Source organism: Balaenoptera borealis (assembly GCF_965194805.1).
Source record: "Balaenoptera borealis genome assembly, chromosome: 10".
NCBI classification, from domain to species: Eukaryota; Metazoa; Chordata; class Mammalia; order Artiodactyla; family Balaenopteridae; genus Balaenoptera; species Balaenoptera borealis.
This window is the reverse complement of record NC_138874.1, coordinates 84512843-84539909: the sequence shown is the minus strand read 5'-3', so window position 1 is coordinate 84539909 and position 27067 is coordinate 84512843. Positions and strand designations below refer to the sequence as shown.

General features: G+C 40.0%; 1 protein-coding gene across 14 annotated transcripts in view; it reads right to left on the bottom strand.

Annotated features, from left to right (window-relative positions):
• EXOC6 (exocyst complex component 6) overlaps positions 1-21825 on the bottom strand; it is a 208527-nt gene extending 186702 nt beyond the window's left edge. For 7 of the 14 annotated variants that reach the window (XM_082339423.1, XM_082339430.1, XM_082339432.1 and 4 more), the window contains exon 1: positions 9022-9133. Coding sequence is in view for 6 of the 14 variants with exons in the window: in XM_082339429.1 (XP_082195555.1) it covers positions 21005-21117 (113 nt within the window). In the remaining 8 variants the exon portion in view is untranslated. Of the gene's footprint in view, positions 1-8612; positions 8747-9021; positions 9175-21004 lie in introns of those variants that run through there. The other 7 variants (XM_082339431.1, XM_082339434.1, XM_082339425.1 and 4 more) reach the window with 5 other exon arrangements.
• Between the last annotated feature and the right edge of the window lie 5242 nt (positions 21826-27067).

Below are 27067 nucleotides of genomic sequence, written 5' to 3'. Positions count from 1 at the left end.
ATAAAATAAGAGACTATTGACAAAGAAACAGAAATCATAAAAAAGAACCAAGTTAAAATCCTGGAGTTGAAAAGTCAACAACAGAAAATAAACACTCATTAGAAAATTTCAACAGTAGACATAAATTAGCAGAAGAAAGACTACTTAAACATAGACTAATACAGAATATGTAATCCAAACAGAGAGAAAAAAGAATGAAGAAAATGCAGAGCTTCAGAGAAATGTGAACAGTGTTAAGCACACCAACATACACATGATGAGAGTACCAAAGTGAAGAAGAAAATGGAGCAGAAAGAATATTTGAAGAAATAATGGCTGAAATTTCCCAAATTTGATGAAAAACATTAAACTAAACATCTAAGATGATCAACAAACTACAAGAAGGATAAACACAAAGAACTCCACACCCAGACACATCACAGTAAAAAATAATGAAAGACAAAGGGAAAATCTTGAAAACAAGGGGGAAAAAACCACATATGAGGGAATCCCACTGAGATTAACAGCTGACTTATCAACAGAAGAAATGGAGGCCAAAAGGCAGTGGGATAATACACTCTAAGTGTTAAAAGAAAAAACCGTCAACTAAGAATCTTATAACCAACAAAACTACCTTTCAAATAATGAAGGCAAAATAAAGACACTTGCAGATAAACGAAGACTGTGGGAATTAGTTACCAGCAGACCAGCCTTACAAGAAATACTAAGAGAAGTTCTTCATAATTAAAAGAGTGAACCCAGATGGCAATATGAACACACGCACACACACACACACAAGAACACCAGCAAAGGTAACTATGTAATTCTAAAAGACAGTATAAATGCATCTTTTTTCTCTTAACTAATTTAAAAAGCAATTGCAAAGGACAATATGTACATAATTGTATTGATAACATATACAAACATATTTGAAAATAACAGCACAAATTAAGTATGTGGGAACAAAGCTGTAATGGAATAAGAAAATGACACAACTAAAAACTCAGCAACAAATAAAGAGGATTAGAAATGGTAAATAAGGCTAATGTAACAAACTCTATAAATATACTTGCTCTCTTTCTCAGCTTCTTTGAAAAATAAAAAGTTATATATAGCAACAAATGTAACACCATATTGTTGTATTTGTAATATATATAGATGTAAGATATAACAATAATAGCACAAAAAAGGGAAAGAGGAAACAGAGCTATATAGAAGTAATGTTTCTGTATTTCACTGGAATTAATTTAGAATTAATCTGAAGCTGATTCTGAGAGCAACCACTAAGAAATAAATTTTTTTAAATACTGGAAAAAAAAAATCACTAAAGTAATTAAAATGTTACACTAGAAAATATTCACTTAACAAAAAATAGTAAAAAAAAGGCGGGGGGGACAGAGGAGCAAAAAGAAATGAGACACACAGAAAACAAAAAGTAAAATGACAGCTATAAATCCAACTATATAAATATTAACATTCAATATGAATGGATTAAACAATCCAGTCAAAAGTCAGAGATTATCAAACTGGATAAAAAGATCCATCACATTTTAGATTCAAGGATAAAAATAGGTTGAAAGTAAAAGGACAGAAAAAGAGTCAATCAATCAAGAATATGTAACAAGTATACACATTTATACACCTAACAACAGAGCCCAAAACATATGAAGCAAAAACTATCCAATACCCAATAATGGACAGAACTAAGCATTATATCAAAAAGGAAGTAGAAGACTTTGAACAACTATTATCTAATGAGATCTAACAGACATCTATAGAATCTTCCACCCAACATCAGGATACATATTCTTCTCAATTGCACATGGAACATTCTCCAGGATAAACCACATGTGAGGCCATAAAACAAGCCTCAATGAATTAAAAGGACTGAAGTCATACAAAGTATGATCTCTGACCAAATGCAATGAAATTAGAAATTAACCATGGAAGGACATTTGAGAAATTCACAAATACATAGAAATTAAACAACATACGGGGCTTCCGTGGTGGCGCAGTGGTTGAGAATCTGCCTACCAATGCAGGGAACATGGGTTCGAGCCCTGGTCCGGGAAGATCCCACATGCTGCGGAGCAACTAGGCCCGTGAGCCACAATTACTGAGCCTGCGCATCTGGAGCCTGTTCTCCGCAACAAGAGAGGCCGCGACAGTGAGAGGCCTGCGCACCACGATGAAGAGTGGCCCCCGCTTGCCGCAACTAGAGAAAGCCCTTGCACAGAAACGAAGACCCAACACAGCTAAAGTAAATAAATAAATAAATAATTTGAAAAACAAAAACAAAAACAAAAAAAAAACAACATACATCTAAATAACCAATGACTCAAAGAAGAAATCACAAAGGAAATTTTAAAAATACTTTGAGATGAATGAAAATGAAAACACACAATACCAAAACTTACGGGATGATGCTAAAGCAGTACTTAGAGGATTATTTATAGCTGCAAAAACCTATATTTAAAAATAAGAAAGATCTCAAATCAATAGCCTACCCTTCCTCCCAAAACACTAATAAAAAGGAAAGCAAATTAACCTAAAACAAGCAAAGAAAAGAAATAAAGATTAGCTACAAAGGAAATAGATGATAGGAAAACAATAGAGAAATATCAATGAAGCCAAAAGATGGTTCTTTGAAAAGATCAATAAAATTGACAAACATTTAGCCAAATTGACCAAGAAAAAAAAAGACTCAAATTACTAAAAATCAAGAATAAAAGAAAAGTCAGTATTACCAATCGTACAGAAATAAACAAGGTTACAAAGGAATGCTATGAACAATTTTATACCAACAACCTGATAACCTAGAAGAAATGGACAAATTTCTAGAACACCACAAACTACCGAAACTGGTGCAATAAGAATAGAAAATCAGAACAGACCTATAACAAGAGATTGAATCAATAATCAAAAACCTTCCAAGAAAGAAAAGCTTTGGTGACAAATTCTACCATCTATTTAAAGAAAAATTAACACTATTCCTTCACAAACTCTTCCAAAAAGTGGAAGAGTAGGGACACTCCCTAATTCATTCTATGAGGCCAGCATTACTCTGATACCAAATCCAGATAAAGACATCATAAAAAAGAAAACTACACACCAATATCCCCTATGAATATATATGTAAAAACACTCAGTAAAATATTAGCAAACTGAATCCAACGTGTTAAAAGAATTATACACAATGACCAAATGGAATTTATCCCAGGAATCTAAGAGTTATTCAACATTAAAAAAAATTAATAAATGTGATACACCACAAAAATGAAACAAAGAGAGAAATAAAAACACATTCATCTCAACTGAGGAACACTAACCAACTCATTCTATGAGGTATTATTCTCATACCAAAACCAAAGACATCACCAGAAAATAAAAGACCAATATCTCTTGTGAATATACATGTAAAAATCCTATACAAAATACTAACAAATGGAATCCAGCAACATATAAAAATGATTATACACTATGACCAAGTGGGATTTATTCTGCAAACCCAAGGTTGGTTTACATTTGAAAATTAATTAATGTAAAACACCATTTTGATACAATAAGGGACAAAATCCACATGATCATCTCAACAGATGCAGAAAAAGCAACTGAAAAATTCAATGTTCCTTCATAATAAAAACACTCAACAAACTAGGACTAGAAGGGAACTTCCTCAACCTGAAAAACAGCACCTATGAAATTCCCATAGCAATATATGAGAGTGCCAGTTGTTCTACAACTTCACCAATACATGGTATGGTCAGTCTTTTATTTAGACATGCCAATAGTGTGGCGGTTTACCCTGTAGTTTTCATTTGCATTTTTCTAATAACTAATGATGTTAATCTTCTTTCCATGTGCTTATTTACTCTCTACATACCTTCTTTTGTGAAGTATCCATTCAAATCATTTACCCATTCTTTTTAACATCTTTATTGGAGTATAATTACTTTACAATGGTGTGTTAGTTTCTGCTTTATAACAAAGTGAATCAGCTAAACATGTACATATATCCCCATATCTCCTCCCTCTTGCGTCTCCCTCCCACCCTCCCTATCTCACCACTCTAGGTGGTCACAAAGCACCGAGCTGATCTCCCTGTGTTATGTGGCTGCTTCCCACTAGCTATCTATTTTACATTTGGATTTACCCATTTTTTAAATGAATTGGTTGCTTTCTTATCAGTCAGTCTCAAAGACTTCTTTTATACATTCTGGATGCAGTTTTTTTTTTTTTTTATCAGAGATGTGAGTTGCAAATATTTTCTCCATGTCTGTAGCCTGTCTTTTCACTAACAGTGTGTTTGAAGACCAGATGTTCTCAATTTTGATAAAGTCCAATTTATCAATTTTTTCTTTTATGTATTATGCTTTTGTAATAGTATCTAAGAAATCTTTGCCTAACCCAAAGTCACAAAAATTTTCTCCTGTAGTTTTTAGGAGTTTTATAGTTTCACATTTAACGTTTAGGTTTATGATCCATTTTGAGTTAATTTTTAAATATGATGCAAAATACATTTAAAAGTTCATTATCTTGCATATAGATATCTGACATTCCACTACTGTTATTTAAAAAGACTATCTTTTCCAATGAATTGCCTTTACATCTTTGCCAAAAATTAACTGACCATATGTGTAAACCTATTTATGGAGTCTTCTCAGTTTCACTGATCTATTTGTCTAGCTTGATGCTAGTACCACACTGTCTTGATTACTGTAGCTTTATAATAAATCTTAAAACCAGGTAATGTAAGTTCTCCAACTTTTCATCTTTTTCTAAGTTAGTCTGGCTATTCGAGGTCTTTTGCATCTCCATATGAACTTTAGAATCAGTTTGTCAATTTCTACCAAAAAAAACTGCTGGATTTTTATTGGGATTGCCTTAAATCTAAACAACAGTTTGGGGGAAATGACATCTTAACATTATTGAATCTTCTGATTCATGGATACAGCATATGTGTGCATTTATTTAGGTCCTCTTTAATTTCTATTAGCAATGTTTTATAGTTTTCAGGTAAAACTCTTTCACATTGTTTGCCATATTTATCCCTATGAATTTCATATTTTTGATGCTATTTTTTATTTCAATTTTTGATTGTTCATTGCTAGCACACAGAAATACAATTGATTTTTGCATACTGATTTGGTGTCCTATATCCTTGCTAAACCCACTTAACAGTTCTAGTAGCTTTTCTATGTATTCCATAGGATTTTCTCTATAGATAATTACATTGTCTGCAAATAAAGATGATTTTCCAATCAAGATTTTTTTTCTTATCTTATTATACTGGCTAGGACCTCTAGTACAGTGTTGAATACAAGTTGTGAGAATGAACATCCTTGCTTTATTCCTGATTTTAGGAGAAAAGCATTCAGTCTTTCACCATTAAGTTTAATGTTAGCTACAGGTTTTTCATAGATGCCTTTTTTTTATTTTTTTAAGATTTATTGATTGATTGATTGATTGATTGCTATGTTGGGTCTTCGTTTCTGTGCGAGGGCTTTCTCTAGTTGTGGCAAGCGGAGGCCACTCTTCATCGCAGTGCGCGGGCCTCTCACTATCGTGGTCTCTCTTGTTGCGGAGCACAGGCTCCAGACGCGCAGGCTCAGTAGTTGTGGCTCACAGGCCTAGCTGCTCTGCAGCATGTGGGATCTTCCCAGACCAGTGCTCAAACCCGTGTCCCCTGCATTAGCAGGCAGATTCTCAACCACTGCGCCACCAAGGAAGCCCCTAGATGCCTTTTTTCAGGCTGAGGAATTTCCATTCCTAGTTTCTGAGGGTTTTTATCAGGAATGAATGTTAGATTTGTCAATGCTTTCTCTGCATCTATTAAGATGATCATATAATTTTTTTTAGTTTAATATGAATTACATCAGTTGGTTTTTCAAGTGTTAACCAGCATGCATTCTTGAAATGAATCCCATTTATTATTTTTATATATTGTGGATTTAATTTGCTAAAATTCTGTTTAAAGTGTTCTAGTGTGTGTATTAATAATACTGGTGTATAGTTTCCTTTTCTAGAAATGTCTTTGTTTAGTTTTGGTATCAGGTTAATGTTGACCTCAAAGTGAGTTGAGAATTGATCATTGGTATCTGCTCCCTTTTTTCCCCTAGAAGTTTATCAATTCTACTGATCTCAAAGAACCAGGTTTCAGTTTCACTGATTTTCTCAACTGTTTTTCTATTTCTTATTTCACTGATGTCCACTCTGATCATTATCATCTTCTTTCTTTGGCTCTTTTGGATTTCATTTGCTCTTCTTTTTCTAGTTTCTTAACTTAGAAGATGAGGCCATTATTTTAAACCATTATTTTCCCGTAGAGGTGTTCAGTGTTGTATTTCTCTCTAAGTATAGATTTAGCTGTATCCCACAAATTTTGATATGTTGTGTTTTCATTTTATTCGTTCAAAATACTTTCTAATTTCTCTTTCCATTTCTTCTTTCATCCATGGGTTATCTAGATGTGCGTTTTTCAGTGTTCAAATATTTGGGAATTTTCCAGATACTTTTCTACTACTGACTTCTAATTTAATTCCATTGTGGCCAAAGAACCACATCATATGCCAGGCCCTGTGAAAAGTGTATAATATGCTTCTCATTTAATCATCTGGCTTCCTCCAGGAAGACTGATCTGATAAAAAGTGAGTCAGGAAAAGGTCAGGCTGAAAAAAAGTCTGCCACTAAGAAAAATAATATTAATAATAACTATAACAACATAAGCCTACATGCCAGCTAAAACTTAATTGAGAAATAACAACAAAAATTAATCTTAATGCTGAAATATTTGTGGATGAACTGCTGTCTGGGATTTGCTTCAAAATAATCCAGGGTGAGGAAGAGTGGAAATGGCAAGAGATCAAATGAGACTGGCCAGGGGTTGAATTGAAGCTAGATGATAAATTCATGTGGTCCATTAGACTTTTCTCCTTTTTAAAACACTTAAATTTTCCCATAATGAAAGTTTTTTTAAAATTTAGTATTAGCATTTCACTCAGTGAAACCTTGGGAAAAGATAACAGTAGCTTAAACTGTTCAAGAGAAAGGACCACTAATAGTGCCTTCTACATGTGTGTGCAAAGAGTCTGCTTATAAATGAGAGATGACAAGTGTATATATAGGATAAGTATGAGTCAACGTAGTTCGCTAAAGAAAAGAGTGTGGGTTTCAACAAAGTGAGCAGATTACAAAAATGTCCATCAAAATAGAACAGAATGATAACACCATGAATACGTATATTCTATTTGTGTCACAAAAATCTCTCAATATACAGTTGACTGTTGAACAGTGAGGGGGTTAGGGCCTCGGACCCTTCATGCAGTGAAAAATCCACATATAACTTATAGTCAGCTGTCCATACACTGGTTTCCTCCATATCCCAGGTTCCACATCCTCGGATTCAACCAACTGTGGATCGTGTAGTACCACGGTATTTGCTATTTTAAAAATTCCAGGTGTAAGTGGATCGACAGTTTAAATCCATATTGTTCAAGAGCCAACTGTATTTCAAATTTTTCTTCTAAGTCAATTTCATCTGCTATCAAGGATATTGCCTAGCACATTTTCTCAAGAAGAAACATCTCCTTCATAACCAATACTATTTTCAAAAATGGACTGTTCTGATAACTATACCACATACTGTACTCTTTCAGTTTCACCACGCAGTGAGGAAAACAAAGCCTCCTTTTAGGCTATGATTTCTACTTTCATTACCAAATACAGAGTTTTATGAAAAGAATTACATTGAAAAATTAAGAAAATGCACTAATTATTCTTATATCATAAATGGAACTTCATTTGACAAAAATATATCAGATGCCACCACATGCTTCGTGTTAGGCATACAGCAGTAAACAAATAGGCAAGGTCCCTAAGGTACTGGGCTTTCTGAGCATCTAAATACCTACCCCTCCCCTGTCTACAAATAAAGAATCAAGGTTCAGAGAAGTTAAATGATTTTTGCCCATGACCGCACGCTTCATCAGTGGTTAGACTAGGGTAAACCAAGAACCCATGTCTCCGGATTCTCAGAGCAAGGTGGATTTACATCATAACTTGAACTGGCTTCACTTTATACTACGTCCTCAGTCCACAAAATATACAGCGCTCCATTTCTAGGAATGTATCCTGAAGAAATAATAATGATTAAAGCTCAATGAGTCCCAAGTTCCCTAAGTGAATAATAATTTCATTATCATCACAGCGAAAAATGAAACCTTATGTTTAAAAGGCACTCATCCTTGAAGAAAGTGCCTAACACTCTAATGGATCACTACAGTACCCGGCTAATATTCTATTGGGGCAGCAGGTATTCAGTCTGGAATATTCGTTGTTCTTGTACTATTTTTAAAGGGTGGAGATTCTTTTTAAAATAAACTGGGAAATGCATGCAAAATTAATGAAACGTTCGTAAATAAGTAAAAGCTCCCCAGGCTTGCCGAGCGAGCGCACGGTCACATCAGCGCGTTCCCGAGCGTCAGCTCCTCCCCTCCAGCCCACGCTCCCTCCTCGCCCACTCTGGCCGCGCGGGAGGGGAGATAATGGTGCCGGCGTCTCCCGCTCAATTTCAATTCTCCCACGCCCTCGGCAGCTCAGCTCGCCAGGGTTTCCACCTGCGCGAGCCTCGGTACCTCGGTCACGCCACAGCCAAGCCGCCCTCGGCCCCCGCACGATCCGAGAGCCCGGAAGCCCCAAGCGCGTCCTCGAGACCCCAGGCCAGGGCCGGGACTGGACGGCGAAGGCGGGGCGGCGCCGCGGCTCCCGGGGTCAGAGGCGCCTTGGCAGCCACACCCTCCAGCTGCGCGGTGACAGCTCCCGTGGCTGAGGCGGTCTGCGCCGACAGGTGCAGCCTCCCGTGCCGCCCCGCCCCGGTCGCGGCTCAGGTCCCGGCCCGCCGCCCTGAAGCGCCCCTACCCGCCCGCCCCCTCGCGCACCACCTGTCTGGCCGCTCCGCGCGCGACCGGCGGCGGACGACCCGCCCGGCTCCCGACGAGCGGCCGGAGGGGGCAGCCCGAGATCCCGGGAGGATGAGAGCTTTACCGGAGGGTGGGCCCCACGCAGGCGGTGTCGGTGCTCTGGATCTCCTGCAAGATCCGCTCGTGCTCCGGAACGGTGCCCAGACCTTCGCCGCTCTCCGCCATCTTGGCTGGAAGCTGAGGAGTCAGCGAGGCGCGGCGCCGCGAGAACCGCGGGGGCGAGCGGCCTGTGGCGCGAGCGCGAGGGGGCGGGGAAAGGGGCGGGGCGGGCAGCGCAGGGGCGCGCGGGTGGCGTGGGAGGCAGCGCGCGGGCACGCGACCAGGTGTCGGGTCTCCACACCTGCGGGAGGCCAAGGTACTGCCGCGGGTGGCAGGGAGTGGAGACGCGTCACCTCCAGCTCGCGCTCGGCACTTGTCCCTAGTTGCTATTAACTGGCTGGGCTTTAACATAGCTCCCTGTATTCTGTGTGCCCGACCCTCTGCTACGCGCTGGGGATACTTTAGTAATGAGGGAGGTCGACAATCTGTAATAAAAGCTACGGGAACGTTTAACAGGGAGGCCTGATGTACTCTGGGTGGTGGAGAGTCAGAGAAAGGGAAACGTGTACTCAAGAAAAACAAAATGGTGTGTGGGAGTAAGATTTATTTTAGGAATGAGCCAGGAAGATCCCAGCTGGCGACTGCTCTGAGTGGATTCCTGTCCCTGCCCACGCGAAGTCCACAGAGGCCAGTCAACTTGGAAATAAATTATAAGCGACAGAAAAAGTAAATGACGTAAAATTATGACACCTTATGGCAAAGATAAAAGTGCAATGTGTGATTTCATGCCAAAGTCCTTGAACCCAAGTGCCCCCAAGTTGCTGTGTTTGGGATAAGGCGTGGGAGCTCTTGAGAGCAGTGGGCATCAGCGAGATGGGAAAGGCAGGTGGCTTGGGCAAAGGTACTAGTGTAGAAGAGTTCTGTTTAGTGAAGTGTTTGTGGGACGCTGAGTAAACCAGTTTGTCATGGTCAAAGCAGCGACTGAGAAGGTTAATCAAGTAGAGAGTACATACCTAGCCCTGAGGGACAAATATTTTCTGGTCTCCATTAATTCAGGGCTCTGAATGTCCCTTTGAGTCAACCAAGCTGTTTACTATACAGCTGTGTAACTCACTCCTTCAGTGAGCTTTTTCTAGAAGCTTTTACTACTTCCATCCTCCCACAAAAATCCTGGGAGATGATATTGCATAATAATTAAGAGCATGAACTCTTCAATTTAATTCCCTGGTCCTTCACTCCACAGCTGGGTGACATTGTGCAAGAACCTAGTTCCTTTATAATTCAGTTTCCCCATCTGTAAATGACCATAATAGTACTGTCTACCTCATTTTGCTGTCCCATGTTGTGTTAGCTTTCTATTATTGCTGGAACAAATTATCACAAACTTAGCTTAAAACAACTGAAATTTATTATGTTATAGTTCTGTAGGCTAGATGTCTAATACGGGTCTCACTGGGCTAAAATCAAGGTGTCAGCACAACTGTGCTCTTTCCAGAGGCTCTAGGGGAGAATTCATTTCCTTACCTATTTCAGCTTCTAGAGGCCTTCCACATTCCTTGGCTCATGGCCCCCTTCCTCAGTCTTTCAAGCCAGCAATATTGCATCTCTCTGACCATTCTTCTGTAGTCACATCTCCCTTTGACTCTGACCTAGGCCAGAAAAGATTCTCTGCTTTTAAGGACCCATGGCATTAGGTTTGACACAACCCCGTAATTCTGGATAATCTTCTATCTCAAGGTCTTAACATTAATCACATCTGTAATATCCCTTTTGTCATGTGAGGTAATATATTTACAGATTCTAGGGATTAGGACATGGACATTGTGGGGGAACCATTATTCTGCCTGCCACATTTAGTAAGGGCCCAATAAACATTACTAACATATATAAATGTCCTCCTTCCTATCAATGTGAAATTTCTGCCCTCCTTGGAAACTTCAACTCGGATTTATCTCCTTCATAAAGATTTCCCTAATGGATCACAACCTTCTCCACTGACTCTAGATTTAATTTAGCACATATATCCATTCCACCAACAACTGTTTTAAGAGTTTGCACTTGTTTTGATTAGCTCCTTTTTATAATTTGAATTTTGTTTGTTTTGTACAGTTGACCCCCAGGGAACCGAAACACGGCTGACCTCAGTGCGCACTGGCTCGGAAGACTAAGGAAGCTCTGCTACATCCAAATACTTATTCTACCAAGAAACCCTATCACAAGCCTGTTTCCACTGTCTTGATGGTACAAGAGAATCCAGATCTTCTCTGGGTAATCTCACTTCCTCAAGCTGTGAAAATATACAGAAAAAAAAAAAAGAAATCTCTTCCCAAGTCCACCAGCACTTTCACACCATGTTAAGGTCCTTAAGTTCAGAGATGACTTTTTTTTTTTAATTTTGCAATTTCTTATAGTTCCTCATAGAGTCCTGCACACGGCTGAGAGAAAGTTGGAGGGTCTTCAAACCAGACAATGCTGAAGTTCTGAAGCCATTGGAAAGAGTTCAGGATGAGTTAGAAAGGAGCATTCCAAACAGGTCTGAGTAGGTAGGAGTTTAATTAATCCATTATTGGTAACAATTAGGAATTAAAACAATATCAAATTGTAAAAAGTTAGTTTCTTCAAACTTGCTCTTTATATGTTGACATTAAATACAACATCTTATAATATTGTGTATTCAGTTGCCTTAATAGAAATCTGCAGCACAAACAAAACGTTACCTCAAATTCCCTGATGTTCACTTTTATCAGGAGCTTCAATGCAAGAAATGATATTTATGGACTTTTGTCAGAGGATATAAACTTCATCCATTCCTCTGGTTATTTAAAATTTTATCCTTGGGTGGAGCCAAATACCTGTACCTAGACCCTAGTGTTTTGACCCTTCATACCACTGTTTTTTACTGAGTAGTAAAAAACTGAATTTTTTTCTTAGCAGACTGTGTCCTCAATTGCTGAGGCACCACCACCTGGTGTTAGCACATCTGAAATGCAGGTTCAGCTCTCGAGAGGGGAAAATAAGCCTTTTGAAAACTGAACCTGAAACCAAAGCATAAGATCCGAGAACAAATTTTTACTGTCCTACAAAGAGAACAGAAAGCCAGTTCTCTCTGCAGGAAATGGCAGGCTATCTTAGCTCAGACGATGAGCAGGGCCAGAATTCATTGTTCTGAAGAGTAATGCAAGGTGAGGAGACATAAGGCACAAGCCAGCTTCTTATCTGGCAATGCCCCAGACTTGTGGGGCATTCCTTTCTGGAGTGTTCATTACCCAGACCTTTTCCCCTTCTCTTCTCCAACCCTGATGCCATCTATCTAAACCCAGCTCCAAATGCCCCTGCCCTGGGAAGCCAGCCCTGCTTACATAGTCCTCACTCCTGGCCTGTTTCAACACCTGCCCATAGAGATTACCTCAACGTTAAGTGGCAGTATCTTCCCCTCAAGTCAAGTCAAGATGGAAGGAAGTCCATATACCACTTCCCCTTCTGAAACAGCTCTTGCTGGTTCCCTCTGTGACTTCTGACAGTTCCGTTAGTACCTGAAGTTTTTTGCTAAGAATTTAAAGCTAAATGTCCTAACTAGCTAACTATGTAAATTTTAATTATGGACGTAGATATAACAAACACATTCATGTGAAAAAAGGCCTAGTGCTACATTTCTAAAAGGCTCCAAAACGAAGAATTTCAGCTATAGGCCAAAATAAAAACCATAATAGCTGTTTACTGAGCACTATTTGCTAAGCCCTTTATATTATCTAATTTAATCTTTACTAATTTAATTCATAATTTTTTTGGTAATTAAATTAGTACTAATTTTACTAAAACCTAATTTCACCCTGTGGGGTACTTTTGCTATCTCCAATTTAATTTGAAGAAACTGAGACTTAGAGAGATTAGGTCACTTGTCCAAAGCCACACAGCTAGTGAGTTGGAGAAGATGGAGCTAGTCAGCTGTTCCTGTTTTTCCTGTTAATAAAAAAAATCAGGTAAGAAGACTGTTCCGATGTTGTTTTACCCAAGGAATAAATGACTTAGTCAATCTGGTCTGAAGAGGTTGGGGGTAGTAGGGCACACTGGAAGACAGCACATGCATGTTGAGTTATTTTGGGGGCAGTGGATATTGACTTCCAGAGATCCACCCGAAATCTCTCATCAGGACTCCGGGAGGGAAAAGATATATCAGGAAGACTGACAGAGCAGGAGACTGTCAGAGCAAGAGAGCAGTTCTGTGTCTTGGCAGGAAACTAACCAGCAAAGTAAGGGTTTAACCTGTAGATAAAATCTTAATCATTAACGACTTATACTTTGAGCCACTTGTCTACAGACTAATAAACAATCTTGGGAAAGCCCCTCCCTCAGAAGGAGGCTGTAGAATGCAGCTGCCCTGGTCTGGCATTTAAATGTTTGGGTTCAAATTCCAATTCATCTCTTACTAGATGTGGGGCCTCGGTAGAGTGACTTAACTTGTCTAAGCCTCAGTTTCTTCAAGTGTGAATTGGGAGCAATAACAGTCCCTAGCTCACCAAGTGGTGTGGAGATTAAAGGAGATAATACATGTATAATGTTGCACGAGCATTGGAGACAAGGATTATCCAACATTTGTTATTAAATCAGGAAGCCCGGAATTTAGCTTCCTCTTTGGTAAAATAAAAATAAAAACCAGACACAATATTGTTCTTTTTTTCTAACCATTAACAAAATAGCCTAATTCTGTATCAGAGTTCTCTGAACCTGAACCTCATTTTTTTTTTCTGAATGCTCGGTGGGAGGAAACTGCCTGAAAGTTGTTCCTGTTGTGGCTGGGGAATCAGGGGCCCTGTCTTTCGGTTAGACCCTTGGTTCTGGATCCACTTTAGTGAGCCCTCCGGATCTTGCTTTAAGTCAAGGGTCTCTTCATTGTCCTTGGAGGCACACACATCATGGTACCGAACAATCAGCGAGTCTGTCTCCATTTCCAGGCATGGGACAATGTCTGTAGAGTTTACTACCAGCCCAGTTACTATTTGTTAAATAAATAATCCACATGCAAATACTTCTCATGTTAAGCTTAATGTTGTAAAAGCGTGTTTCATGAGGTAGGGTACAGCTCTACAGAAAGATTCCCTTTCTCACTCCTAGGAACCCTATAGCAGACTTCCTGATCTTTATCCTCTCAAGACTTTGCTAATATCATTCAGATGTTTCTCAAAGAGTTTAAGAGCCTTTGTTATATAGTTGCAGAACTTTATCAAAATGTAGAGTACAGGCAGTCTTTATATATTGGCTCTTATCCACTAACCCTTCCCTGTGCCTTTTAGCCACTCTTTGGGGCTGTCTTGACAGCTGCTTTCCTCCAGCTTCTACCTTGTTGGTGCAGTGACCCCAGGTGGCCATAGTCTGTAGGTGCAAGAGAATGTGAACAAAGCCCAGCCAGGCCTGGGAGGATTCCTGCTGCAAAACTGTGTCCAGGAATCTGTTCCATATCCCACAGGGGAGAACAATAGAAGGAAATCTGAAATTGAAGCCAAATAAAATCAGTTTTTCTGAAATATGGGCCAGTCCTCAAAGAAGTTCAAAAGTAATTAGCCCCAGGTTCTCTTCATTCAACAACAGCTTTTATTGAACGCCTGCTGTGTGCCAGGTTCTGCGCTAAGCTCTCAGACAGAGCTGGCTCATCCATGCGGGGCGTAAGAACTGGCTCTTGGCTTAATGCTCTGCCATCACCATCTTGTAATTCTTAATAATCTTTTGAACAAGGAGGCCTGCATTTTCATTTTGCATTGGTCCTGTAAATTGTATCACTAGTCCTGCCCTCGGAACGATGTCCTGAAAGCACCATTGCATTGCTCATCCCAAAGCTAAACATTTTAAAGTCCACTGAGCAATCAAAGAGCAACAGTATTTTCTCTGAATTCCATTACCTCCTTCCTCTCCCCACAGCACCCCAGGGCCAGCTTATGACACCATTTTCTCTTCTCTTTCCTCTTTCTTTCCTCCTCATTGTTGGCTTTTTATTCCTCACTCTTTCCCCACTTAGCTTTTCTTTATTGCCTTTCGCTCTCTCTCCCTCTCTTCTCACTCGTCCTATTTTTTTTTTCTTCTCTCAGCAAAAAAGGATTTAGAAATGTAACTAATGTAATGTAATGAAATGTTAATAAAGATAATAATAGCTGACATTTACTCCCTGGACCTCCCTTTTGTAAAATAGGATCCCTGGACCTCCCTATCCTTCACCCTGATTTGTTATTCTTCATAGCACTTATTACCACTTTTTAATTTATTTTTAGCTCTCTTCACTAAAATGCCAGCTCCCTGTGAGCAGGGAGTTTCCAGGTCTCTTGATCTTGCTATATCAACAACAAGACCATTGCCCATCCTCCACCACTGCCTGCCACATTGGAGATGCTCCATAAATATTTACTAACTGAATGAATGAGCATTTGCTATGTATGAGCCACTACATTAAATACACATAATGCCTAATTCATGTAAACCTTTCAATAGTTCTATTAGTAAGTAGTATAGAGGCAAAATTTGAACACATGTCCTTCTGGCTCCAGAGCCCATTCATTTAACCACTAAATAAACAGAACTGTCTCCCTGCTTGGAATACTTAGTTCTCAACATAAAAAAAAAGTTTTTTTAAACTTCTCTCTAGTGTTCCACTGAAGATCAAGCAGCTAATGGTATTATTTAAGTGTTCAGTGAAAATTTGGCAACTACACAGCCCACTGTCGTCAGGGACCCCAGGCTTTCCTGAGGTGCTACAGACGTGGCAGGCCTCAGTCATAATTAGGCCCACAGTTATTCCTGAACAGTTTCTCTGGATTCCATTTTATATCCACAGCGTGCTGCACACTACACCACTCCCGTTAGAGATTAAATGAGGTCATGATATTACAGTAGCATCAAATATAAGGATTAGTAAATAGGATTTTGAAAAGGGATACCTCTCTCCCCTGAATATTAGGCAACCAAAATAAAATTTACATTACTCAATATTTTCCCCCTGCTCAGAATTGCAAGATGTTGTGAGTGCTTGTTTACTTCAACACTCTAAAGTGTATACTATATTATGCTGGAATATATATCCCGGATGTAAATTAGACATAATAATAGTTAAAATATTGAACATTTACAATGTGCTAGGCCAGCATTGTGCTAAGCACTTCAAATACATTTGAGATAGGTTTTATTATAATTCCCATTTTATAGTTTCAGAAACTACGGCCAAAATCAAATAACTAATAAATGCTAGAGCTTTGATCTTAACATACTTAATGAAATAAGATTTAACAGAAATCTTACATTTCTGAAAATAAAAACAGCAAGAGCATCCTAGAATGTCTACAGCTGAATTTAACTAGTTATATTTTTTAGTATGTCATTCTAAGATTTTACTGTGTTTACAGTTTAGGTGGTTGTTTTTTGTTGTTGTTGTTTTAATGTTTTCTGTTCTTTCCTAAAAGCATGTTATCTTCATTCTTAAAAACATTAAAGTCAAAGAAATAATAATATCCTGTTTGCTCTTAAACTGTTAAAACTTCATGGTCAGCTTTTGGAAAAGAGCCCGAGAGAGCCTGTGAGTACAAGTGTAAAACAATTATGTTATCATAAAACAATTACAAAAATTTCTTCTGGTACGTCATCATGTACAATTCCCTTTTCCTCCTATTTTTCCCAGCCCTCGGCAGGGCTTTCTTTGGATATGTCCTCTTTTTCTTCCTCCCACGAACACTGCACTGCCCTTCAATCTCTTTATCTCAGTCTCAGCTCTAGCAATGAGACACACTGTAATTTCTGAATTCAAATTGGTTCAGACATGTTATGATTTCAAGACCTGTTCTAAGAGGCTAACAACACACCTGCAGGAGCCTAAGAGGCATAATGAGCCCAGGCTATACCCAGGTGTGAGAGGGTACCCATGGGGGGCCAGGTCTAATGAGCGAGGCCTGGCAGCAGGAAGTTCTAGTGTGGATGTGATGTAAAGATGCTGCTCTACTGTGTTATCCTAAGACCATAGCTACCATTGCTATTTTATCAGAACCACTCTCAACATGAGGATTCAGAAAACCACTACCAATGCACTGGAATTGATATACTACTAGTTGAAAGCTATTAACTATCCTTGTTCAAGGAAGTTGGTAATGCTGAATAAGGCTGACTAAGGTACTAGTGTTGTAGTTTCTTTTCTTTTCTTTTTTTTTTTTTGGCTGCACCATGGGGCATGTGGGACCATAGTTCCCTGACCAGGGATCAAACCTGTGCCCCCTGCAGTGGACGCATGGAGTCTTAACCACTGGACCACCAGGGAAGTCCCTGTAGTTTCTTTAAGCATGGCTCCAGACAGCCGCTAAGCCTACCAGGGAGAGGCACGCCCCCTAGAGGCAGCAGCTGGCAAGGAGTTGGGCATATCTAGGCCAAATGGAGGAACTGGAGTAAAAATCAGAAAACATAATAAGAATGAGAAAATCTAGTGGAAATTACCATATGGTGGTAACATGATAAAAACAGTGATGCCCAGGGCAAAAGGATTAGGGTAGCAAAACTAATTCCAGACCCCACCTGCTCATGAGTTTTAGCCTACCAAGCATCTGCCAGCCAGGTGATTTTGAACGCCCAAAGCAAAGCCATGCTAGAACAACACAGGCACTAGCGGTAGGCCTTTCTTTACATTTCTCCCTTTTCTTTGAAATTCAGTCACTGTCTGCATGGCTAACATCAAATTCCAATTTGCCACCCTGGAAATTTATTCCCCAATTCAATTGTTAGAGCTGCCTGAGATGTCTTTATTGGGTATTTCATTGGCAACACAAATAAACCATGGAAAAAACATAATGTCTCAACTCTCCCCTAAAACCATCTCTCCTTTAAACTTAATACTTTGGGCAGTGGTCCCATTTCACACATAGATGAAAACAAACACAGGACCTCAGAATCATCTGATTCTTGTCCACTTTTCCAGCAAAACAGAAAGAAGACCAAAGGAGTTGACTCAAGGGGCCCACTGGGAGAGTCAGGCAGGAGACAGGATGGGAGCAGCCTTGTATGAAGTCAGGAGGTAGGCGGAAGGCAGCCCGGGCAGGTGAACGAGACTATGGCCATCGACAGTACCAGACAACATGAGTCCCAGTCTCAGCAACCCCGTCACGACTCCTAGGTGGAGGAGACCCATTCTCTCCGATGATGGTGGGGCTAAGTGTGCCAGGAAGCCTTGCACATCCTGTTAAAGAAGGGCTGTTGAGCCATCCTTAAATGACACTAGCAGAAATCATCTCTGGGTTTTGAGTTCCTGAGCTCTCTGAGCTCATCTTGCTAGAGAAACAAACCCCACCTGACCCTGATCTGAACACTGACCTTGAGCAGGGCACCTCAAAAACAAGGTGGGCGGGGAGAGGAAGCTAACAGTTTAGGATTTTACAACAGAAAACGTCTGTAGAAGTAATGCCTTTCTTCCGTGACAGGGAAGAACAACTAGGAGAATTCTTGGATATTTTCTCTACCTCAATTCCCAGGTGCAGGGCTTTCCCGGAGAATGTTTCTCCCCTGTTTTCCCAGTCCCATCCTCTCAATGTCCCAACCCTCCCCTCACTGTCCATTCCAGCCCTTAGGCCAATCTCCCTCCAGCCAAACTTCTTTTCCACCCTCTCTGCCTTTAGAACTTGTAACTATTCAAATACTTTAGCCTTCTCTTCTTCCCTGAAATGATGACTTTCTCCCTGGACTACCTTCTTTCTTTTGCCTCGCAAGGTCATCATTAGCTCAGAAGCTCATACAAATTAGTTCAACAAATACTTATCTAGCTACTGTGTGCCTGGCATGGTAGAAGCTTCTGCAGAGGATGCTAAGATATAAGTAAGACACAGGTTGTGCCCTCAGGAGTCTTTAGCCTGAGAATGGTTATAGTATAAAATACACACACACACACACACACACACACACACACGCATCCAAGTGAGTCAAAATAAATGCCCTGGATTCTTTGGGGCTTCAAAGGACAAAACGCTCACCTGTGGTTGATGGATCAGAACATTTGAGCTGTGCCTTGCAAGATGGGCTGGATTTTGGCAGGAAGAAATAAGAGTGAAGGATAATAAAGGAAAGGAACCATGAGCACGAGAAGGAAGAAAATCTCAGGGCATATTATCAAATAGTAAACACTCCAGTTTGGCCAAAATGGAAGTCCTGTCTTTATTTTCCAACCCTCATATTTGGCCACATGAGCTGATTATGTTCCATAAGAGCAGTGAACCAGAATAGGTGACATTGGAATATCAATGACACGCACAGGGATGTGTAGAAAGGCGTCGAATGCTAGCCTAAGAAGTCTTCATCTAATCAATGATTACAGCAACAGTTTAGGAAAACTAATTTTGGTGAATATTGTCCCAATGAAAGGCTTGTTAGGAGCTCTGTGTCTACCTTCCAAAATAACATTGAGGTGTTTTAGCAGTAGCCTTTGGAAAAGACCTCTCTTACTTATTCAGAGACCTTATTCAATAACCTAAATACAAAGCTAACTGGGCATTGCAGGTCCACTGGTGGTGATGACAGGCAGCACCTGGAGAAAATATTTGTGCTGTGTCTACTCTTGTGATGCTGGGAGAGTGCTGTGACTGCCAGATCTAAACCCATTCTTTTCTTTAGGAAGACCAGGTACAAGACTGGGGATATTTGCCCTCCGAACAGAGGGTAGGACAGATCTAAGAATCAAAGCAGGAAGTCAGGTCCAGTACCAGAGCAAGACTAGCTGATACTTCCAAGGATGGATGAAACCTGTAGATGTTGGCCAGGGTTGTGAGACCAGGAGAGAAGTAGAGAGGGTCAGGGGTGAAGACCAAGGGCTCTACAGCAGCAGTAGCAGCAGAGGCCACAGTAATCAACACACATCCAGGCTCCCTTTATCCCCCTCTCATGTTTCCCTTTAGACTTCTGACCTAGCCACCAGGCAGATGCACAAGTTTGAGAAGATGCTAGTACAGTATAAAGTATGTTCCATTTGGAAAAAATTACTAAGTTTCCTGTTAGTGAAAAGCTTTGGTTTCTTCTACCTATTGAATAGGGTAAAAATCACCTGCCCTTCTTCAAGGATGTTCATGATGCTCAGATAAAATGAAGGTGTAAGGAACAGTTATAAATGGAGTCGTAATTATTTTTCAACTGCACCTACATATTGATAGCCCAAGAATCAACCAATAAATATCAATATCTTCCCATACCCCCAACACTACCCTAGGCCCTTTGAAAAGATTCAGAATTTATTTAATGCAAAATCAAATTTAAACATTTGGGAGAAATTTATTCAGATTTAAACTGTAGGATTTCAAAGCATTTTGTCCTGGATCTTTCTGAGACTGAAAAGACAACAGCAAAAAAAAAAAAAAAAAATCCTTTCACTTAATCTACAAATATTAGTCAACAAATATTTATTGTCTGTCACTGTCACATTCAGTGATTGCCATCCTGTTCCCACACTGATAAGTGTCAGGTACAAGCAGACAGTCAAAAAGAATTAAATTTTTAAAACTGCCTGTTTAACACAGAGATACATGGTCTTTCATTTTAATCCTGTCCTTGAACTATGCAAATTAATCCCCATCTTACCAAAGAAGCTATTTTTAAATCTTATATAGAAATAGAAAATACATATCCGAAAGGTCACCATATACCCAAGAGAAGCAACAATACAAGTAAGCATTCTACGTTTTTTTCCTACAACTCACATCCACTCAAATATAAATGAGTTTCAATCTATTTGGAGTTGGCATGAGGTCCTTTTTGATCACTTGAAAGTCATTTCTATTTTTTAACCTTGTGGTGATGAATCATAAAACAAATACAATGCAAAAAAAAGTGGATTATTTATTTACTGTCATTCCTCTAAGGATAAAATTTTGAGATTAGGTATGTACAGAGTTGTAACCATTTTTCAAAAATTATTTTTTATTCTGTTTTAGAGAAAAGTATAAAAAGAAGTGAATAAGACTACCTTATCACCACTAAAGAAGAAACAACAAAATATAAAGGAGCCCTACCTTAAAGTAGCTTCAATGGGCAGCTCAAAAGACTGAATCTCAGCCAGGACATTCTCATAGGTTTGATCTGGGTCTTCCACCAACATTGCTCCTGATTTTCCAGCCGCAGACATCAGATTTTAAGTGCAAAACAGTTGTAATTTATAAGAGAAATGCACTTTTCCTTATAATTATGACAAGGGTTCTGTGTTCACCCAGAGTAGCAGCAAAAACTGAGCTCACTGTCTGACTTCATGCTATCAAAATCCTTGCTTCCAAGAATGTTGCACAGCTGTTGCTGTCCTGTCTCTACTTATAACATTTTATTTATTATTAACCTTGACACAGTTCAGAAAGTTCCTGCCTGATGCCTGCTGTATTTATTTACTTGTTTCTCAAAGACAGTAACTGCAAACTTTGGTAGGAATTAGAAGAATTATACTATAAAAAGTTATTAAGTACAATCGACTTGTTAGGGCACATATTTTAATGTTATTTATGCTAAGTACACCATTAAAGCTATGCTCCTAGTTATTGCTGCAACTATACCCTTGCCCACAACCCTAAAATATGTAACAATCAGAGAAAAACATAACAATCCTATAGGATATAATTTTGAGGTCACTGGGCAAGCACCTTGGTTCCCCATCTGTTTCACTTCTCCACACTACTCACTGCTGTGTGAAGTTCCACCATTATAGAGCCATTCCTTTTTTTGTCTCCTGTTCAAATACAAATGCTCCTGGAAGTAAGTTTTTATCCTTATCAGTCATTTATGCCTTACTGTGAGTGAGTTTGCTAGACCCTTTCTGCAGGATAGATTTTGATGGGGAGGGTGAAAGCATGGAGGTGCCAGGACGTTAAGGGGCCTGGTTGCCACTGAGAGGAAGAAAGTGTGCAAGAACTAGAGGCCTAAAATATCAAGGAAAAATGTGGCCGACAGCCAGCCCCAAGCAGGCCTAAAAAATTAAATGGGTACATATTTCCCATTACCATTTGTACTAGATCTGCCTCAATTCTGAGTTTAACCTCATGCTTTCTTGCCCAGTACAAGAAAGTGGGTACTTAAGGGATGAGTAGGGACTTCCCTGGTGGTCTAGTGGTTAGGACTCTGTGCTTCCACTGCAGGGGGCACGGGATTGATCCCTGGTTGGGGAACTAAGATCCCGCATCCCACATGCCTCGCAGCCAAAGAAAATAAAAAATAAAGGGATGAGTAGTGACATTCTTTCATATGAATCTACTTTTTTAAAGTTTTTATCAGATTTGTTAATAATGCTCCAAAAAGAAGTTGAGGTTCTTTCTCCTCAAAACGTACTATTCATGTAACCACAAGGCACATGTCATAAACTGCATCCACTTTTCACTTTTCCCTGCATCCATACCCTTGCCAGTGCCTCACCGAGTGTCCCTCCATGCCCCAGGACTTTGGGCTTAGCCCATGAGTTCTGCTGGCCAATGATATATGAGCTGAAGTGACAGTATGTGAGCTCCAAGCCTGGGCTTTGTAAGGCCTCACATATTTCTCTTTGCCCTCTTGCACCTCTGCCATCGCCTGAGAAAAACATGCCCTGGCTAGCTTGCTGGTCCAAGGAGGATGAGAGATGCATGAAGCAGAGTCATCCCGACTGATCCACAAAACTGCAGGGAGAAGCTTATTTTCCCATCCAGCTGCAGCATTCTGATGCAGAGCTGCTCACTCTAGCCCCAGCCAGATCAGCCATGCCGCAAATACCCACAGACACAGGAGCAATAATGAATGATGGTTCTTCGCAGCCACTGAGTAATGGGTTATACACAGCAATAGCAAACCAATGCAGCATTCTTCACATCAATTCCACCAATAGGCTCAACTCTTAGCCCTAGCTTTCCTCCATGGCAGAACGGAAGAAATGCATCAGGAATATGTCTAACACCATTTCCCCTCCTTCAAGACCTGACACAAAACAGTAGTTTTCTAGGGGGCTTCTCTGGTGGTGCAGTGGTTGAGAATCTGCCTGCCAATGCAGGGGACACGGGTTCAAGCCCTGGTCTGGGAAGATCCCACATGCCGCGGAGCAACTGGGCCCGTGAGCCACAACTACTGAGCCTGCGCGTCTGGAGCCTGTGCTCCGTAACAAGAGAGGACACGGATAGTGAGAGGCCCGCGCACCGCGATGAAGAGTGGCCCCCGCTTGCCACAACTAGAGAAAGCCCTCGCACAGAAACGAAGACCCAACACAGCCAAAAATAAAAAATAAATAAATTTAAAAAAAAAAACAAAAAAACCCCCAGTAATTTTCTATCTTGTATTAAAGTCATTTTTGTGCAGGGTTTTTAATTTATACCAAATTATCAGATTATTTAAGAGCAGAATGTCTATTTGATTTGTATTTGTATTCCCTGTAACACAACACACTGCCCTGTGTAACAGTAGGTGCTCAAGAAATGCTTATTGAATGAATGAATGATTGACAGCAAAGCTACAAGCTAAGAGTTACTTCTGCCTTATGCCCAAGTGTTGGTCCAAATGATGCAAAAATATGGGACTTCCAGATTGAATTTATCAGACTATGAGAAAACATAAATTCATGATGGGAAATCAGTCTGGTCATAAGAGAGTATTGGTCATCACTTTATTATATAGTAGAGAACAACTTCATAGGTAATGCCACATACACATGAACATATATCTGTGATGACCCACTGAGCCTTAAATATAACATAGTTTAAAAATTGATTTTTCTCCCCACATACCCCAAATTTTTATTTTTAAAATTTTCATATTTACAGAAGAATTACAAGAACAGTCACATAACCTTCATCTGATTCATCAATTGTTAACATTTTGTTACATTTGCTTTCTCTTTCTCTTTCTCTCTTTGTTTATTCAAGGGGATTTTATAAGGTAGGCATACGCTTTTAATACATAAAGTGATAAAACTGTGTTAATTTAAATAGAGTATTTTTAGAACAGTATAATGCTATAAAGTAGTATAATTAATGAACCACAATAGCTTTGACTCATAGTTACTGCCCTACGCTGTTCCTACTACACAGCGCTGTTATACTCTTCCTGTACAGCCAGCCCCACCAGGAGACTCAAAGTCTTCCATCCTGTTGGCTTGATTGCCTCCCTCCACCCCTTAGCTCTCCCCATACCTCCTCTACTCCCACCCCATCCCTTCTGCTCCTCCCACTTCTGTTAAGTGAATTTTCTCTCTGCTTCTTACTTTCTTCTAAGCCGTGTAAGACGCAGGCTACAACTTCCTGTTTCCACTGACTAAACCAGCATCTTCCTTTTATTCAAAACTTTCCTTGAGTGCCATTTCCTGCCGGAAGTCAGCACAGATTGAATGAACAGGAGAGGATCTCCTCCCAAAAGTAACAGTCAGAAAAACAACCTCCCCTATCCCATAAAGCTGACAACAAATTCACCAAATAAGGAAAAGAAAAGGAGGTAATGGAAAAATTTTAAACAGCCATATTCCAAGATGCCCATAAAAGAGAATGGGGAGTAAGACTGGAATGTTCCCAGTCTCAACCCTTAACCTCGCCTCCCAGCTGCAGCTCAAACTCTTTTATAGTACTACTTTCTGGGATCAAGCCTGACCACTGACAGGAGATGATTAAGTAGCTCTAGGCCAGTGGTTCCCAATGGGGGATCTTGTCTCCTCCCACCCCTAGGGCAATGCCTGGAGACATTTTTGATTGTCTCAGCTGGAGGTAGGTGCTACTGACATCCAGTGGGCAGAGGCCAGAGGTGCTGCTAAATGACGCACGATGCACAGCACAATCCCCCACAACAAAAAATTATCTAGCCCCAAGTGCCAGTAGTGCTGAGATTGGGAAATCCTGCCCTAAGCAGATCTTTGGGACACAGCATCAGGCTATGTGTGGTGTTGATATGGCCCTGGTCCTGGGCCCCTTTCTAGGCATTTTTTTCCTGCTCTGTAACTAAGCCTTTGTTCTATTAATCTGCTAGGAACTCTCTAGAACTAGAAACTGACCCTTTAGAAAAAGTAAGTTTATTATTCAAATAAAACCTGGTTGGTTTTTTGCATTCCTGCCTCACCAAAACTGGAATCCCAGCCTCCTTACTCTATACTGGAACCACCAATGGGAAACATTATGCTCATGGGTTTCATTGGCACAGGTGCCCCTTCTGCAATTTGCAGTCTCTAGGAAACAACTGGGAGCCTGTGGGCAAGGCAGGGGTGGCCAGAAGGTAGAAGGATACCAAAAGAGGTGGACTAGCCTGAAAATTCTCACCTGGTGTTTAGTTCTGTTAAGAGGCTTGGTGGAATCCGAGTTCCACCCTTCCACCCCTACCGCATACCTTCCTGTAGAGGTAGTTTCCTCACCTTTATAGATAATTCTCACGCCTATATATGTCTTGATGGGTCCAGAAAATTTAAAAAACTGTTACCTAGGAATAAAAGAGAATTTCTTAATATAATAAAAGGAGTCTATCCAAACAAACAAACAAACAAACAAAACAAAACCAAAAAAACCTCGTTAACATCTTACTTGGTGACAAAATGTTAAACGTTGGCCTCCTCAGTTCAGGGAAAAAACAATCATTAACTCTATTTGAAATTGACCTGGAAGTCCTAGCCAATGCAATGAGGCAAGATAAAGAAATAAAAGATATAAAGGTTGGTAAGAAAGAAGAAAAACTGACATTTGCAGAATACATGAGTGTATTAAATAAATACAGTAAGTATCTAGGAAGTTGATGTGCTGACTAACTAGCACTTGAGGGTCTATTGGGCCACAACTGAAAGTGCTAACAAAATTTTAAAACATTAAGGAATGACAAGGTCCAAGATTTCAGAAAGGCAGAATGAGGATTACAAAGCCAGTGGGGCCAGAGGTCAACACTGAGGTAGGGGCCTGTGAGATAAGCAAAAGCACAAGAAAATCAGGAGCAGTCTGGATGTGGGAACACCTGAGCAATTATCTAGAATGACCTTTAGCTTTTGAAGATGACTTTTATAAACTCATTTGGTATGGTAAGTGGATATTCTAACTTTTAGGGTCAGGGATGATGCCACAGGTAGCAGCAGCTCTTCATATGTCATAATATATAATCTGCCTTTCACCTCTGACTTGCTGCCTTACCATACACATCTGACAGTGTAACTTAAAATACAAGAACACTGCCCAGGTATAATATATGTGCACAGGAGTTTTCCACTTCCTCCCCCATAAAACTCAACGTGTGAGCTTCTAACCCCCACAATGGTGACTTGTGTTTCTCTGGTCCTACCTTCCCCTACCTGGTATCTTCTCTGGCCAGCAACTGAGCTCTCCTAGGCCAGACTTGCCTCTGGTAGCTGGCACAGGGAACCATCTTTTTCAGCATCTCTCCACCTCTTCCTTTCTTCCTCTCTGTCTTCTGTTTTAATCTTCAGAGACATCAGGTACTTGTCATTCCTAACCCCCTTGTCATTCTCATCCAAATAATCACTTTGCACACACATGCACACACATTCAAGCATGTACATACACACACAACTTCTCTAAAACCATAGTATTTTTAAATGGAAGGATTATCTTCAAGCTCTAAAATTGAAGGTCAAGGAGATTTTTTTTTTTTAATTGCCTAAGATTTTTATGTGTTGGTAACAGAACACAGAAAAGAGTGTAAACCTCCTGACTTGTAGTCCAGTGTTCCTCCGCTGTGCTATTCTGACTTTTTTTCCTCTAACTCTACCCCACCATGACTAGCATCTTTGGTAAGCAAAGAAATTTATCTCAATCAGAAATAATAAACATATTTTTTAACAAACACCTACATAGCAATTAACATATGGCAGACATTGTTCTAAGCATTTTACAAATATTAATTCATTTAATCCACACAACTTCCTATGAGGCTGATTATTATTATCTTCATAAACGTATAAGTCAATCATGTAATCCAGCTGCTAAAAGTCTAGTGCAATTTTAGGCTGTGCTAATAACAGTACAGAGTTCAGTGCAAAGAAGGCTAAAATTCAATTGTATTCTGTGCTCTCCTTCTGATATTCACTTGGCTCACTCCTTCACTTCCTTCAGGCCTTTATTCAAAAGTCACCACCTCAGTGATGCCTTCACTGG